The sequence below is a fragment of the Sander lucioperca genome, chromosome 3, assembly GCF_008315115.2.
Source record: "Sander lucioperca isolate FBNREF2018 chromosome 3, SLUC_FBN_1.2, whole genome shotgun sequence".
Classification (NCBI taxonomy): domain Eukaryota; kingdom Metazoa; phylum Chordata; class Actinopteri; order Perciformes; family Percidae; genus Sander; species Sander lucioperca.
In genome coordinates, this window is record NC_050175.1 from 29,128,678 (window position 1) to 29,143,630 (window position 14,953).

General features: G+C 39.3%; 2 protein-coding genes across 4 annotated transcripts; both read left to right on the forward strand.

Moving 5' to 3' along the window:
* Positions 1 to 704: 704 nt before the first annotated feature.
* On the forward strand, positions 705 to 4,375 carry LOC116054765 (transmembrane 6 superfamily member 1). 3 transcript variants are annotated; one of them, XM_031306482.2, is made up of 10 exons: positions 705 to 1,012; positions 1,155 to 1,258; positions 1,494 to 1,591; positions 1,679 to 1,782; positions 1,922 to 2,004; positions 2,216 to 2,334; positions 2,490 to 2,594; positions 2,689 to 2,781; positions 2,856 to 2,975; positions 4,032 to 4,375. In XM_031306482.2, exons 1-10 carry the CDS (start codon positions 921 to 923, stop codon positions 4,221 to 4,223), a joined length of 1,110 nt encoding a protein of 369 aa, XP_031162342.1. In that variant the 5' UTR covers positions 705 to 920; the 3' UTR covers positions 4,224 to 4,375. The 3 variants fall into 3 exon arrangements, with proteins under 3 accessions (XP_031162342.1, XP_035855507.1, XP_031162343.1); XM_035999614.1 differs by having other exon boundaries at positions 2,499 to 2,594; positions 4,032 to 4,250; XM_031306483.2 differs by lacking the exons at positions 705 to 1,012; positions 1,155 to 1,258 and having other exon boundaries at positions 1,683 to 1,782; positions 4,032 to 4,250.
* A 1,171-nt stretch (positions 4,376 to 5,546) lies between these two features.
* zrsr2 (zinc finger (CCCH type), RNA-binding motif and serine/arginine rich 2) lies at positions 5,547 to 14,748 on the forward strand. Its single transcript, XM_031306204.2, has 11 exons — positions 5,547 to 5,871; positions 6,483 to 6,562; positions 6,658 to 6,748; positions 6,831 to 6,939; positions 7,753 to 7,839; positions 8,256 to 8,294; positions 10,538 to 10,668; positions 10,799 to 11,012; positions 12,149 to 12,204; positions 12,323 to 12,432; positions 12,550 to 14,748. Exons 1-11 carry the CDS (start codon positions 5,831 to 5,833, stop codon positions 13,443 to 13,445), a joined length of 1,854 nt encoding a protein of 617 aa, XP_031162064.1. The 5' UTR covers positions 5,547 to 5,830; the 3' UTR covers positions 13,446 to 14,748.
* The last annotated feature ends 205 nt before the right edge of the window (positions 14,749 to 14,953 follow it).

Genomic DNA, 14,953 nt, shown 5'->3' on the forward strand with positions numbered 1-14,953 from the left:
TATGTATAAACAATATTGGAAACAATCCAAGTAGCAACCTTTAAAATGGAGGAATTAAACATACTTAAGTCAGTAATTAAATTTTTGTTTTTTTTCCACTGATTTATTTATATTATATTCATTTATAAATCAGACAATAAACATATAAATAAGCATATTTACATCTGCCTATATATCAATTATACCTATAAATGTAAATATGTATGTATAAACATAAACACATTTATACATTTATTTGTATAATTAATTTATTTTGTGTTTCATATCGCCTGTATTACTGTATATAATGCACATCATTTGCTTGTTATCAAATAATAAAAAAAAAGGATATATCCTGCTGGCTGCCTGCTTCAAGTTTTCCAATTGACCACTAGATGTCAGAGTCTGCACTTTCAATAGAAGAACATAAACAAACCTTCATAGCCTATTTATAGATGATATTGATGATGAAAATAAACACATTATAGGTCTAGTTACTCTGCTAAGCACAAACGCAAGCTCGTTAATTAGATAAAGCAGCGATAGCCTGTACAGGAAGAACATCACCAGTCACAGTGAGTGTTAACAGCTGTGTGTGTGTGTGTGTGTGTGTGTGTGTGTGTGTGTGTGTGTGTGTGTGTGTGTGTGTGTGTGTGTGTGTGCGTGTGCGTGCGTGTGCGTGTGCGTGTGCGTGCGTGCGTGTGCGCGCGCGACTGAAGATAAGAGACAGAGAGAGGGGGAATGAAAGCGAGAAAGACCAGAAGAACAAGAGAAAGCATGCCTGCAGCAGCTGAATCGGAACTTTGTGCCTTGTTTTCAGTGTTAGAATCGTGACTTTTTTTTAATTCCTTGAGATATGACTAAACAGGAGAGTCTTTAGCAGTTGAATTTTTTATAATCTCAATTCTCTCACAAGATAAGTCGCTCCAACCTGGTCCGCTATGAGCGCGTCTGCAGGGACTGGAGTGTTTGTGCTCTCCTTGATGTCCATCCCCATCTGCTATTTATTTAATTCCCTCATTTACAGCAACAGGTGAATGAGCAATCCATATGAGAATACTATTTTATCTGCTGATGAAGAAACTGCCACCACGAGTACAGTAACTGCATGAAGTTCATTTGGAAAATCATTTGTCATATTTTTAAAAATATACATGTTTCCACATTGCATTTAGTGCTGAAGCTTTCTTCTTCGCTGGGTGTTCAACAGTCCTTATCCTGGCCATTTCAGCTCGTTTTATACTCAAGAAGAAGGCTCCAGTAGATCCTCTTTTCTATGGTAAGAATTCACAAATGCATTTGCGTTTCTCATTGGGACCAAACCATTTTAAATGTTTGTAGTCTTTGGAGATATTAATTTAACAGCAAGTCATGATAAAGGAATCATTAGGTTCCGTGTGACTTTAAATCAAAATAGAGGGAGTTATTGGAGCTTAGGATCCAGTAAATCTTAAGTATCTGCTGTAGTTGTGTCACCCAACTGAAAAAAATTAAAAGTATGCATCTGTCTGCAGTGTATGCAGTGTACACATTCCTCAGTGTGGTGAATCTGATCATTGGGCTGGAACAGGACAACATCATTGATGGATTTGTGACGTTTTACCTCAAAGAGGCAAGTGTTGTGTTGTGAGTCCTGTTTGTGAGTTGTCTATATGCGCCTGCACACATTTTCTACTGATAAATCTCCCCTGTGTTTCAGGCAGATCCACATATTAACACAGCACATGGACACATGATCTCCTATTGGGATGGCTGTGTGCATTATCTCATCTATCTGCTCATGATTGCTGCTATTACTTGGGGGTAAGATCTATCTATCTATCTATCTATCTATCTATCTATCTATCTATCTATCTATCTATCTATCTATCTGAGTCTTTGGAAGTATAATGTGTTCATCTGGCTTTGACAATGGCAATGTTACTGTATGTGGTTTGCACAGGGACAGTTACCGAGCCATTGGACTCTACTGGGTGGGATCTTTTCTCATGCGTGCCATAGTCTACATTCTTGGGAATGCTGTGGGTAAGGAGGCTACGCTATAAATAATGGCATGCTTTTAGATGAATAGGGTAGTCTGTGTAACCAACACAATACAAGAATACTATCTACAATGGTTCAAACTTGAACTAAAATTGAAAAATATGCACATTTTACTGTAAACACTGCAATGTTTTGGTGTTTTGCTATGTGTCTTTCCCACAGTGAGATATTATCTTGTTCTGTCCTTCCCCAGGGAAATATGGGACCCATGTTAGTCCTCTCTTCCTCCTCCACATGCTATATATCTCTGTGTCTGTCTGGGCCTGCTTCCGCACCTTCAGCCAGCCCTCCACACGGGATGCTCAGTTTCCTGTAAGTCAGGATCAAAACTGGTGGTTATTACAATAAAGAATATTATTGGAAGATTCCCATACATAGCTTGTATGTGTGACAGAGCTAAAATGTATGTGATAGAGAGCACCGTTTGAATATCATGTTATCATCATCATATCATTGCTTTCTTTTAGAGCATCCAGGAGGCGGAAAGAAAATGTTTACTCCACAGACCTCTGGACCTACTGTTCATCATCTACCTCATCCTTGCTTTTGCTTTCTGTGTCTTCAGAGGCCTGGTAAGAAACCTGAAGATAAAGAACTTCCCAATACACACACACAGTGGTAGAATACTGTTTTTTTTGTAGAGTGCCTCTATATTTTGTGTTTTAGGTTGTTCTGGACTGTTCCAGCAAATGGTGTCAAGTCTACACACAGCAGTATGAGCCTTACCTAAAAGACCCATCAGCCTATCCTAAAGTACAGGTAACTCAGTGAAGCTGAAAAAACAAACACTGTCATTGCACACATTTCTGAAGAAGTGTATCCATGTTTGTCAGATGTTGCTGAGCATGCTATACTCTGGACCATACTACATCATTACTCTCTATGGGCTGATGGTCCCAGGATGTGAATGGATGCCGGATCTGACTCTTGTACACTCTGGAGCACTGGCACAGGTACGATCTGCTGGTTGTTTTTCACTCTTGGTTGGTGACCAGGGATAACTAAGCCTTTGCAGTTAAATATCCTGCACTACCACCTTAACAAGTGCATAACACAAAGGTCAAAGAGATGTCAATCAAGCATTCATGTCATATTGGAGTTATCGTAATTACTTTCCAACTTGTAAATAGTGTTCACATCAACATCCAAGTTGTAATTATGACTGGGAAAGTCTGTTTTTTTTCTGAAAGCTCCGATGTACAGCTCCGATATACTGTACCAACTTCATAAAACAGAAGTGGCTAAAAATCAAGCAAATATGGACGCCACCCGTCGTCCAATGTAATCACACCCAACTTTAATGAATGTAGTGCTATAATGTAAATTATTCAGACCTCATAGTGGTTTTCATCATTTACAGTCACACAAAGGTCTTCCATATAAAAAAGAAAAATATTTTCATCATCATTCCAGGTAGATTAGGCAATGCTAGACAGAGAGTGGGCATCTGACCAAGTGTAGGCAGTTCCCTAACTTTCTAGTGGTTGCAGATTGGTCTCTGTTTATGTTATTCTTCAGCGCAGTCAAACACCAGTGGCTCTGCGTGAACATATGGTCTGACTATATACACTCTCTGTTGACATCTAAAGATGGAAACTCTGAAGAGTGGTGGGAGCAGCTAGTGGGCCAATCACATCTTAACAATACAAAGCAGCTATTGTGTTTGAGCTGCAGGCTGGCGCGCGTCACTCATCAGCGGGATAAGGGCAGAAGCTGACTTCAGACCAAGAGGAATGGTGGTATTCACTTAAATGTCAGCTGTTCGACTCGGCTATGAATAGGAAAGCTGATGCTCTGACAGCCATGGATGCTATGAGTCGTATCATGTGTCTTTCTCCATGACTTTCTATGAAAAGGTAACTGGCAGGAGTCTGTTAGATTAAAAATATTTGAGGATGACTGGCAGTACCAGAATTTATCCAGGTTCAATGGGTCATCACTCCATTAACGGAATAATCCACCATAAAACAATTTTTCCCTGAGTGTTCCCTCTCTACTTTACTTCACAGGCCCAGTTCACTCATATCGGTGCATCACTTCACACACGGACGCCGTTTTCCTACAGAGTGCCTGCTGATAGCCAGCCTGTCTTCTTGCTGGTCAATGTCCTGTACGCTCTAGTGCCTCAGGCTCTGTGCTACCGCTGCTGCTCCAGGCCTGCCTTCTTCCTCAGGCCAATGCCAGAAAAGAAGACTGAATAAAAAGAAAGAGAGAGAGAGAGAGAGAGAGAGAGAGATTGAGAGAGAGAGAGAGAGAGAGAGAGAGAGAGAGAGAGAGAGAGTGCCAGGCATGTCAAGGATCCCTAAATAAAAGGCTGTAGTACTTGCAAAGTACTGCTCTGTGTTTGTAGTTATTAGCAGTTGCCAGTTGCTTTTTTGGAGCTTCCACCTTTAACCTAGTCTCGCTGACCAGTCTCCACAGTGCTGAGAAGTAACCTTTAACCTTGATGAGGGCTTAAGGAGGGTATCAAAAGGAGTTTGATACTGGAGTGTGTGTGTGTGTGTATGTGTGTGTGTGTGTGTGTGTGTGTGTGTGTGTGTGTGTGTGTGTGTGTGTGTGTATGTGTGTGTGCATAATGATTCTCTTAGCCTTCTTGCAGCGCCTGGTGTAAATATCCTTTAGGTTGGGTAATAGGGCACCATGTATTGTATATTTTATATATATAGCAAGTGCAGAAAGGCACTATTATCCATACAGTGTCACTGTATGGATAATAGTGCATTTAGAAGTGTGTATGGGAATCAAACTACTTGACAATACTCATTGTTCTTATATTTTTGGTAAGTTGGTTACAAAAACTGCTTTCTTGTTGACACTGAGGTTTCTGTGCAGGACTTTTTTGCTAATGGTTTGGCAAATAAAGAAATCACTCACATGTGTCTGTGTGTTTCATATTATTTATTATCAGTATTATTTATACAATAGATGGATAGATATTCAACACTTTAAGGGCATTTGGAAAACAAATGTCTGTTATGGTCATATTCAAATTACAAATGTAAAATGTAAAGGTACTAGTGATACTGAGATGGTTAGTTTTGATACAGTTCTTTTTCACTTTCAAAGACATTTTAATTAATTTAGACTAATACTATTAGAAAAGCTTAGCTGTATTTAACATAGGCCTACTGCATTTGTAATAAAGTACAAAATATGACATTGAATGTATCCTATAAAAAGGGTTGAAGATTTAAGAAATAGGCTATATAAATATGCTTGGAATAGAAGAACACTGTATTTTCTCAGTAGGAATTTAGTCACTCACTTAAGTGCAAATGTATGTAGGCCTACAGTCTGTGGTGTAAACCTGGTGTAAACTTGTTAATTAAAGATGTAAACAACACAAAAAAGCAAAGAAAACGTTTTATATAAATGTGGTTTAACGGACTTTACAAGGAGCTTTTAGTCCCTCTTTGATATTATTTTTAGCTGATAGCTGTTACATATTTTTTTGAATTCACAAGTTAAAACAAAAACCGCTTCAATTCGGAAATAGGACTTGATCCTTTAATCGGAGTTATAAACCGGAAGTACTTTGTGTGCACACCGCTTCCTCTTCCATTAGCAAAACAACTCCGCATGTAGCTAACTAGTTAAAGTTTACAACAAACAGAAACTATTCAGTTATATCACTTCTCTCAGAGAAGTTCTCCGACAAACCGAATCAACGTTGGAAATAACTCGTCCAGTCAGATATTTAGTCTTATGTTTTTTTTTAAACTAAACGCGGATGAGAAGAAATAACGAGGGCTAACGTTAGCTGAACATGCTAACTAGTTAACGTTACCGTTAGCTACTGTTAGCTGTGATGGCAGCACCAACTCCACCGATTTCTGCTACTGTGTTCAGGTCTGTGTCTTTCTTTAAATCATGTTGAGATAACTTTATAATTTAATAATGGCTGGGTGGTGGACCACAATAACACAAGAAAAAGTAACGTTATAAACGTCATTACAATGTTGTAAAGTCAATGCATTAACGTTAACGTTAGTCCTTTCAAAGCTTAACACGGGTCAAAGTAAACCTTTAGTAATCGTCCATGTATATGTTTTGCTGAGTATATAGAAATATGTTTTAACATTTTGACATATATTACTGTTTGTATAAACATTGCATTATTTCCAGAGTATTATACTTTTATCCTAGAAAAGCCAAGCAGACATAAAGTACTGTCTGTCTCGAGTTGCTGTGGTAACGTGGTGGAGCTGAATCAACACCTCTGTAATACTGCTAAATCTCAGCATATACTGGGCATTATACTGTAGGCTTCTTAATGGTAACTGCACCTATTGCAGGACTGTATGTTTGATTACATTAGACCAGTGGTTCCCAAAGATTGTCTGTCGTACTTTTAGTTAAATCTTTTTAACTGCACATTTTTCACCCAGGTCATGTCCCCCCCCCCCTTTTTTTTTGTTCCTCTGATCTGATTATTGTTTCAAATGTCATCTTTTCTTTAGTCAAAAGCAAAGGAGGGCTGCGCTGAGGAAAGAGAGAAGAAAACGGAAACGCCAAGCTCTCGCCCAAGCCAGAGAATGTGGTACAGAGATAGCTGTCATGTTGGTGTTTTTTGTCATCTCTACAATTGTAGCTGCACCAATGGCCAAATTAACCACAACATTTACTCTGTTATAGGGTTAAAAATTGGAGCAAGCTTTACACCTGAAGAAGAAGAAGAAGTAAATGATGAAGATGATAAGGATTATGATGTTGCGGAGCAGGAAAGGTAAGTCAATACTAACGCTGCTGTCTTGCAGCTGCACATTCAGTGACAGACAGTACGAAAAATCTTCATTATGTTTTCTCAGACTGCGGCTACATGAAGAGTGGTTGGAAAGAGAGAGGCTTGCCCAGGAGGAGTTCAGGCTGAGGGCTGAGAGGGAGGAGTCTGCAAGGAAAAGAAAAGAGGAGGAGGAGGTAATCTATGTTTGTATTTCTACTTTTGTATTTTGTACTTTGTGAATATAGCAGGTTTACTGATGTTTATGTGTCCACACTGTTGATGTACTGTAGGGGTTAGCTGTTTATTACCAGTGTGGCATGTCTGGTCAGGACACAGAGACTTGACATGGTTTCATAATGCTTTACTGAACACTTAAACCATCATTCTGCATATGTTGTATAGTATATGTTGTAGCCAGATTTAGACTTGTGCTGCATGTGTGTATAGTGTGTGTGTGTGTGTGGTAGATTTGTGTGAATGTTGTTGGTCATTACGTTACTTGTGCACTTGTGTGTATGTGTGCTGATTACCGAAATCCCAGACGTTAGAAAGAGGGAATCACAGGTGAGCGGCGAGAGGGAATTAGGATTTGGGGAGCCACACCGTAGCTATGTGCGTGTGATAGTCTGCACGTTTTTTGGTCTAGTCTGATTGTCACAGTCAGTTTTTGTAGGTGTTTTTAAACCTATTCATTAATAAAGTGTTAGACTCAGACGTCTTGGCGGACCTCATCATTTGCACCAGCACAAGTTGGAAATGCCTTCAAATTTCCTCCAGTGGCATTTTTTGTTGTTAGATTGCCACTACAGTATATTTTGACCAAAACCAACAATGAATTGAGCTGACAATTTACAACTGGAGTCTGACACAGGATTACTGCCCTCAGTTGGGGCCGATTGCTGTGTGGATTAATTACTTAATTGATGAGCGCACATGAGCCTGTTTGACCGATTATTCTTTCGATGATGTTGTTATTCAATGGCTTTCTGTCTTTTTTGTGTTTCCAGCGGATGATAAAAGAGGAATGGGAGGCCCAGCAGAAGAAAGAACAAGACGAAAAAGAGCAGAAGCAGCAGGACAAGCGAGACAGAGAGGTGAAACGGGCCCCAGGAGGATAGAAAAAAGAAATATATCCTCTTCCACTTAATCATGAGCATTTATATTATCCATTCACAAGGGGAAAAATATTAAGATGATCATGTTTCTTTTGTATACTGTGTTTTTGCTTTGTACATGATTCTTTAAAAAAAAAAGAAAAAAAAATCCTTGACTGAGTGGCACAAGCAACCATCCAACTCCTCAACTAAGATACACACATCACCGTCAGCTCTCACAACAAGGATGTATCTTTTACTTTGTGTGAAACCAGTCTGTGAAATTGCTTTCCAAAAGTCCAGAAATTTTGAAATGCCAGTCCTTGCGAATGTGGTCTTAACACACAGTAACAGATCTGCTGCAGTATGTTGACTGCTACACATTTTCACCAGCCGTGTCTTTACACCATTTGTAGGAGGCTGTTCAGAAAATGTTGGATGAAGCTGAAAATCAGGTATGAACACAGTTGAATTTCTTGGTTTAAAAAAAAAAAAAAAACTGTCAAGATGCATTATTTGTGTTACTAAAATACGTATGTAGTTCAGAGTCTGTACAAGTTTTTTTATTTTTTTTATTTTGAAGATTCACAGCAAAACACCCTGGGTTTCCCAAGTTTCTGGGTATTTGAAGTAGTGTATTAGGGATCGACCGATATGGATTTTTTAGTGCCGATACCGATTTTTTTCCCATCAGCTGATGACCGATACGGGCTGCCGATTTTCTTGAGCCGATATTTGGAGCCGATACTGCTTTTGCTCCCTCAATTTGCATCATAAAAATGTAAACCCTGCCACACTGGATTTGTTTTCGGAATCTGCTCTGCCATTTCTTTAAAAATAATAAACAAAAATCACAGATCAGTGTCACTTCTGCAATCATCTTACATTCATATCACCTAGGGCTGCACGATTATGGCCAAAATGATAATCACGATTATTTTGATCAATATATTGATCACGATTAATTATCACGATTATTTGTTGATTTTAACCAAAACAAATGTTATTGTCACGTAGGCTAATTATAACTGCTTTCACATCCATATTGTGCTACATTCCTCCTTTGTTGAAGGATACTAAGGAGTATGCCATTTTAGCTGTTGTGCGACCGCTTTCCAAACATGCGCGTTTGCCGTGAAAAGATACAGGCAATGCAATTTTCTGTTCATGTTAACGGCACATTAAAATCCGGTGCCAATAGGGCACTGGTGCCTGGTATCTACCGGACGAAATAGCAACGCGCATTATGGTGCCACTTAAATGTCTGCGTTGCGCTCTGATGCTCCAAAACAGACGTTAGAGGCAACAGAAACATCGCTGCATGTCACGCTAGTAAACACTAATAACACGTTACACAGCATTAGCTACAGTAGTAAACACGGCTAAAATGCTGACAGCTAAACGGTGTAGTGTGACTGTATTTCACTGTAGAGGATTCCAGCAGCGGGACGTACAATAGTCTGCCACTAAAGCTATGAGCTAAAAGACTCAAACTAGCACTGGTCACTGCTGTTATCTGAAAAACAACAGACGGGACAAAATGTCGCGTTTACTGGTAAACTGGTAAACCTCGTGACGACTTATGACCGACTGCTATCTGTTGTGGAATTTTCCTCACGTTACTCTGTCCTCTGTGACTGTCTACATCTAAACTAAACTGCGCGGTGCAGGGAACAACTCTGATTGGCTCATGGAGGCACGTGATCAGAGAGTGGTTTACAGAACTTTGAAAAAAAAAAACTTCATACAGAGCGTTCTATGAACGGAATGAAGCATTTTAAATATCGCTCGATCACGTGAATTTGATCGTGGGAAGCCCAAGTCGTGATCGTGATTAAAATTGTATTAATTGTGCAGCCCTAATATCACCCAAAGTATGTGTGCAATGTGCATCATATGGTTGGGTGCACTGCATATGGTTAACTGTGCAAGGGTAAAAGGCTTTCATCAACATCTACAACACAGCCTTGATGATGCATTGCTTGCTGACTATTATAAGACAGATATAATCAGGTCATCACAAAATGTCCTTTGTCAATACATTTAAATAATTTAAGAAGACAATTAACCTGAAAAGTAGCCATTGAAATAAAGTGCTTGATTTGTAATTTAAGACTGCCATGGTGCTGGATGCCTGCCAGGCTTCCAGCACTCTGCTAGTGGGGGAGGGGCAGTTCATGGTCTGCACGTGAACTGCAGTGTCTCCAGCAACACAGAGCTGCCTGCTGACGCCTGGCTGTAAATAATGCTGGGGAAAAACTATCGGCGAATGCAGCAGCCGCGTATCGGCCGATGCCAACACACGTAAAAACGCGAATATCGCCCCGATATATCGGCCGGCCGATAAAATCGGTCTATCACTATAGTGTATCCTACTCCTAATTGCATGGAACTCAGTTTAATGTATATATACTTTCAAGTTCATTAAGAACAGCGGGAAGTGTTTGAAGATATCGGACGTTATTAGCTCACTGCAGATAAACTGTATCGCCATATATGTCTGCCGAAGCATCTAGAAATGACTTAATTGTTAGTGTTATGTGTTTAAAGCCAATATATTTGTTTGTCATGTTTTCAAAAATCTTTAAAACACTAAAAGCCAAGAGGTACATTCAATGTATAATTTGCACAACATCTCATTCTAGTTTAGTCATACTATACAGTGTATACACATTTTTGTTCATGTTCTCACTTCCAGCTAGAAAATGGAGAACCGTGGATGAATCCCGAGGCTCCTGTGTCAAAGAACTCTGATAACTTTGGAACAGAGCGCGACGTAGCCAACTGTCCGTTCTTCCTGAAGACTGGGGCATGTCGATTTGGAGACCGGTATTTGTTTCTCTTTTGACGTGACTTGCCACGTTAAATTCATAAACATACTACTTGAGTGGTTATTGAATGGATGGAAGAAGTCTTCATATTTTTTGTATATTCTCCTCTTCTGTCTTTCTGAGTCCAGATGTTCTCGGAAGCATGTTTATCCCACAGCCAGCCCGACTCTGATGATTCGCGGTATGTTTACAACGTTTGGCATGGAGCAGTCCCGCAGAGATGACTACGACATTGATTCTTGTTTGGAACACAGCGAGGAGGAGCTACAGGAGTCTTTTCTCGAGTTCTATCATGACGTCCTGCCGGAGTTAAAGAGTGTCGGCAAGGTGGTGCAATTCAAAGTAAGAGGAGATCAGGGCAGTCAGTGTATTTCCATGCACTGAAGTAGCCGAGTTACAGTCGGCTTTCTGAAGTTATCCAGCTTGTATCACTAATATACTTAAAACAAATGAGACATGATTTCAGAACAAGGGTAGGGGAGAAATCTGATTTCTGACCTGTTGCACATATTTGCAGAGTAACCGTAGGAACCAGTTTATAGCAGTTCATAATGCTTAGTAAATGCTTAGTCTGATTTCTTGTGTAATCCGATTTCTCCAAATAACATAATGTGTTTAAACATACTCAATGTCAAATATGTCAAAGGCAACTGGACTCACTGTATATGACTTGACCCTTGTGTTGTCTTCCTTTGGGCCATGCTCTTGTCGTCCTCCTGGGTCAAAACTGAAAATTACGTTTTTGTCCCTTTTTTGACACGTTTTTGGCTTTTTTTGGTGCCGTTTTACACTTCTTTTCACTACTATGTATAAACACCACTAACGCCAACTTATTACTAGTTTTACACGTATTTCTGGAATTCATGGTCAATAAACGTCATTAATAGGAAATTATATCTAACCCGTGAGTTAAAAAAACAGAAATTATGAATAATTAAGGCTAATATTAAAGGAGGGATAATCACAGAAGGATATATGCCAACGTTCAGTGAGGATACCGTTTCGAAACCTTTTAATTTCTTTTTCAAATGCTAAAAAATTTAACAAAACACCCAAAATTCAATGAAAGTAGAGATCCGATCTTATGTTGTACTTGCGAAGCGCGTCGTATGGAATCATCCGTGTTATTTTTGGGTAATTAAAAAGTTAAAAAGAGACCCATATTTCTGATATAGAAATTTAGAAAACAGGTCAAATTTGACCCGAAGACAACACAAGGGTTAAAGATGTTTCACCACTCGTTTTAAGTTTTAAGTTGTATTAAATATGAAATAGTCATAATGTGTCACCAGGTCTCTTACTGATGTCTGAAAGAATTGTAGGATGTAATCCCTCTGAACATTTCAAAACAGTTGAATTGCCATTTGGAAAAACAAGCCTCAATCTTCACTGTTCAGGATAACATTCACTGGATGGATGGTCATACGTTTACCACTAAAAATACATATTTGGTTTCATTGATACTTTGTCCTTTTTAGGTCAGCTGCAATTATGAACCACACCTGAGAGGAAATGTTTACATTCAGTTTGACACGTAAGTCATCGCACAACCACTCCATGACTTTTTCTAAATGAATATACTGTATGGTGTTTGAATTTTTTGAATACAACTCTTTCATTCTCTGTCCTCCTTCTCTCTGTTGTCTGTCCAGAGAGGAGCAGTGTAAAGAGGCCATCATCAAGTTCAATGGGAGGTGGTACGCAGGCCGGCAGCTTCATTGTGAGATGTGTCCAGTTACACGGTGGAAGAATGCTATATGCGGTGAGTAATTCATACTGATATGAGAGTGGCATTTTCACTTGGTGACATTGCTGCAGAGATGCAAGATTCAGTTCAGTATATTTACCAACTTGCTTGCGTTTGTATTTCCTCTCTCAGGATTGTTTGACAGACAGAAGTGCCCCAAAGGGAAGCACTGTAATTTCCTGCATGTATTTCGAAACCCTGGCAATGAATTCTGGGAGGCTGACAGAGACCTGCACATGTCACCAGACCGCAGCGTCAGGGGGAGTCGCAGAGACGGGTGGCATTCAGAGCGATATGGAGACAGATCGTGGAGGCAACGTCAGTGCAGCAGAAGCCCGCCGAGATCTGAAAGATCCCACAGCAGACGAGAGGGCGACAGGAGAAGGAGCAGAGAGCGGAGCAGGGAGAGGAGGGCCTCACAACAGCACAGAGAGGACACACGGTCATCCAGACACAGTGACAGGAGGAAAGATTGGTATCAGAGCAGAAGTAGAGACAGGTCGAGGAGTAGAAGTAGAGATAGAGAGCAAGACAGGCCAAGAAACAGGAGTAGAGATAAAGACAGGGAGCACAAGTATAAGAATAGAAGTGAAGAGAGAGACAGTAGAGACAAAGATACAGACACTCACGGAAGAGCAAGAGAGAGGTCAAGAAGTACAAGCCGAGAAAGAAACAAACAAAGTAGAGAAAGTAGCCCCAAGAAACCAGATACAAATGAGAAACCCACTAATGAGGATACCAACACACGCCGCCGCCACAAACAGTCCAAAAAGAGCAAGAAGAAGAGCAAGAAGAAGCATAAGAAGAAAAGCCATTTGCCAGAAGTGACGACCTCATCTGGAGAGTCAGAAAAGGAGAAAGAGTCAGAGGAAGAGACGATGGAGAATCTCACTGTAACAAGTCCCATTCAGGAGATAAAGGAAATAGAGCTAATTCAGATAAACAATATGGATGAGAGTCCATGTGTTGACAGTGAAACGTTAAGTCCTGAGGTAAAAATTGAGCAATCTAACACAGAAATGCAATGAAATGAAGCTGCTGGAATAGATGACTACATTTCGAGTTAGCACTCCCGTCACCAATATGTACATATGTGAATATTTTGCTTTTGGAAAACGGTCAATGTTGCTTTAATTATTGAACACTCGATCACCGGCACTGCAGCACAGGTTATTGTTGCTGAGTAAAAACAATATTAAAACAAGAGATCAACAAATTGTTTTTTTTTTTATACATTTATTGTTCACTTTCAAATATAAGAAAAAATGTTGGCAAATGTGTTGGCAGTATTTAATACAAAAGTGAGTTAAGATGAACTTGTTGAATAATTACTTATGAATGTTCAACAAAAACCCACTGGTTTTAAGAATGCAGCTAAAAAGGTTTGACTGGCGTACAGTTTGGATTAGCATCTATTCATTACTCGCTGGCTTGTTTTCCTGCATCTTACTGACAAGTGAACAAGCTGACAGTGATGAATGTTAATGATGTACCCTGATATGTGCAGTTCATCTTACGTTCCGACTCCATAAAGAAATTCAGGATAGACCTGTCCCTAAACAGATTGGAATAATTACATAATACTGGTATATTGTGGCCAAATAACCCCCCACATACATTTTCTATCAAACATCCAGCAGTTCTAAATCCCTTTTCTGCCATGTTAGCTTTCCATAGACACCATTGAGAAGGTAAAACACAGTTCTTTGGTCATATGTTAGTCTTTAAGCCAAAGTATAATACATAAAATAGTTTATTTGGGTCACTATTCTTTCCTGACCTAAGACTAAGGGAGAGACTGACCTTAGATTTATCTCCAGAGGCCATTATGAAATTGAATGTTAAACACGTGTTTTTATCAGGACAATAAATCCATTGTCAGAAAAAGACAAGATGACAATTTTAACAAACAAACACTAATTACACACAGCAACTGCTCATGTTTAACTAAGGTAATCAGTTAAGCATTGAAAAGGAAAAATGAAATTGTTGATTCGTGGAGGGGAATCACCAAACACAAACTTGTACAAACCTTAACATACACTGATATTTATAATGGGTAATTGTTTAATTTCACTTAATCGGTGGATTGAACTTACCCGTGTGACTATAACAGTGTCAGTGATTCCCACAACAGCACTAGCCCCGTTGGTGCCTATCATGTATTACCATTACATTTGAGTTGCAGAGCTGAGCTTCAGATTCTTTCAAAAAATAAATGCCCAGTGATCTTTTCTTAGGTCATTGGTCAACAGGTCACTTAGCAACAGTTACTGCTGTTCTGAAGATATTTCTACGGTCCTCAAAGACTAACCTCTAAACCTTTAACCACCTGGCTAAAAAAAGTATTCCATCCTCTGCCTGGTTATAAAAAATGATTTTTAACCTATTTCCCAAGTTGGGCCTCTTTGTAATCCAAAAATGATTGTCAGAAATGACAAATCTTGCTCAATTTGTATATTAACCAAACTTAAAACATCATTAGTTATATTGTTATATATTGATGGTTCTTTGCCGTATTATATATTTAACAAAA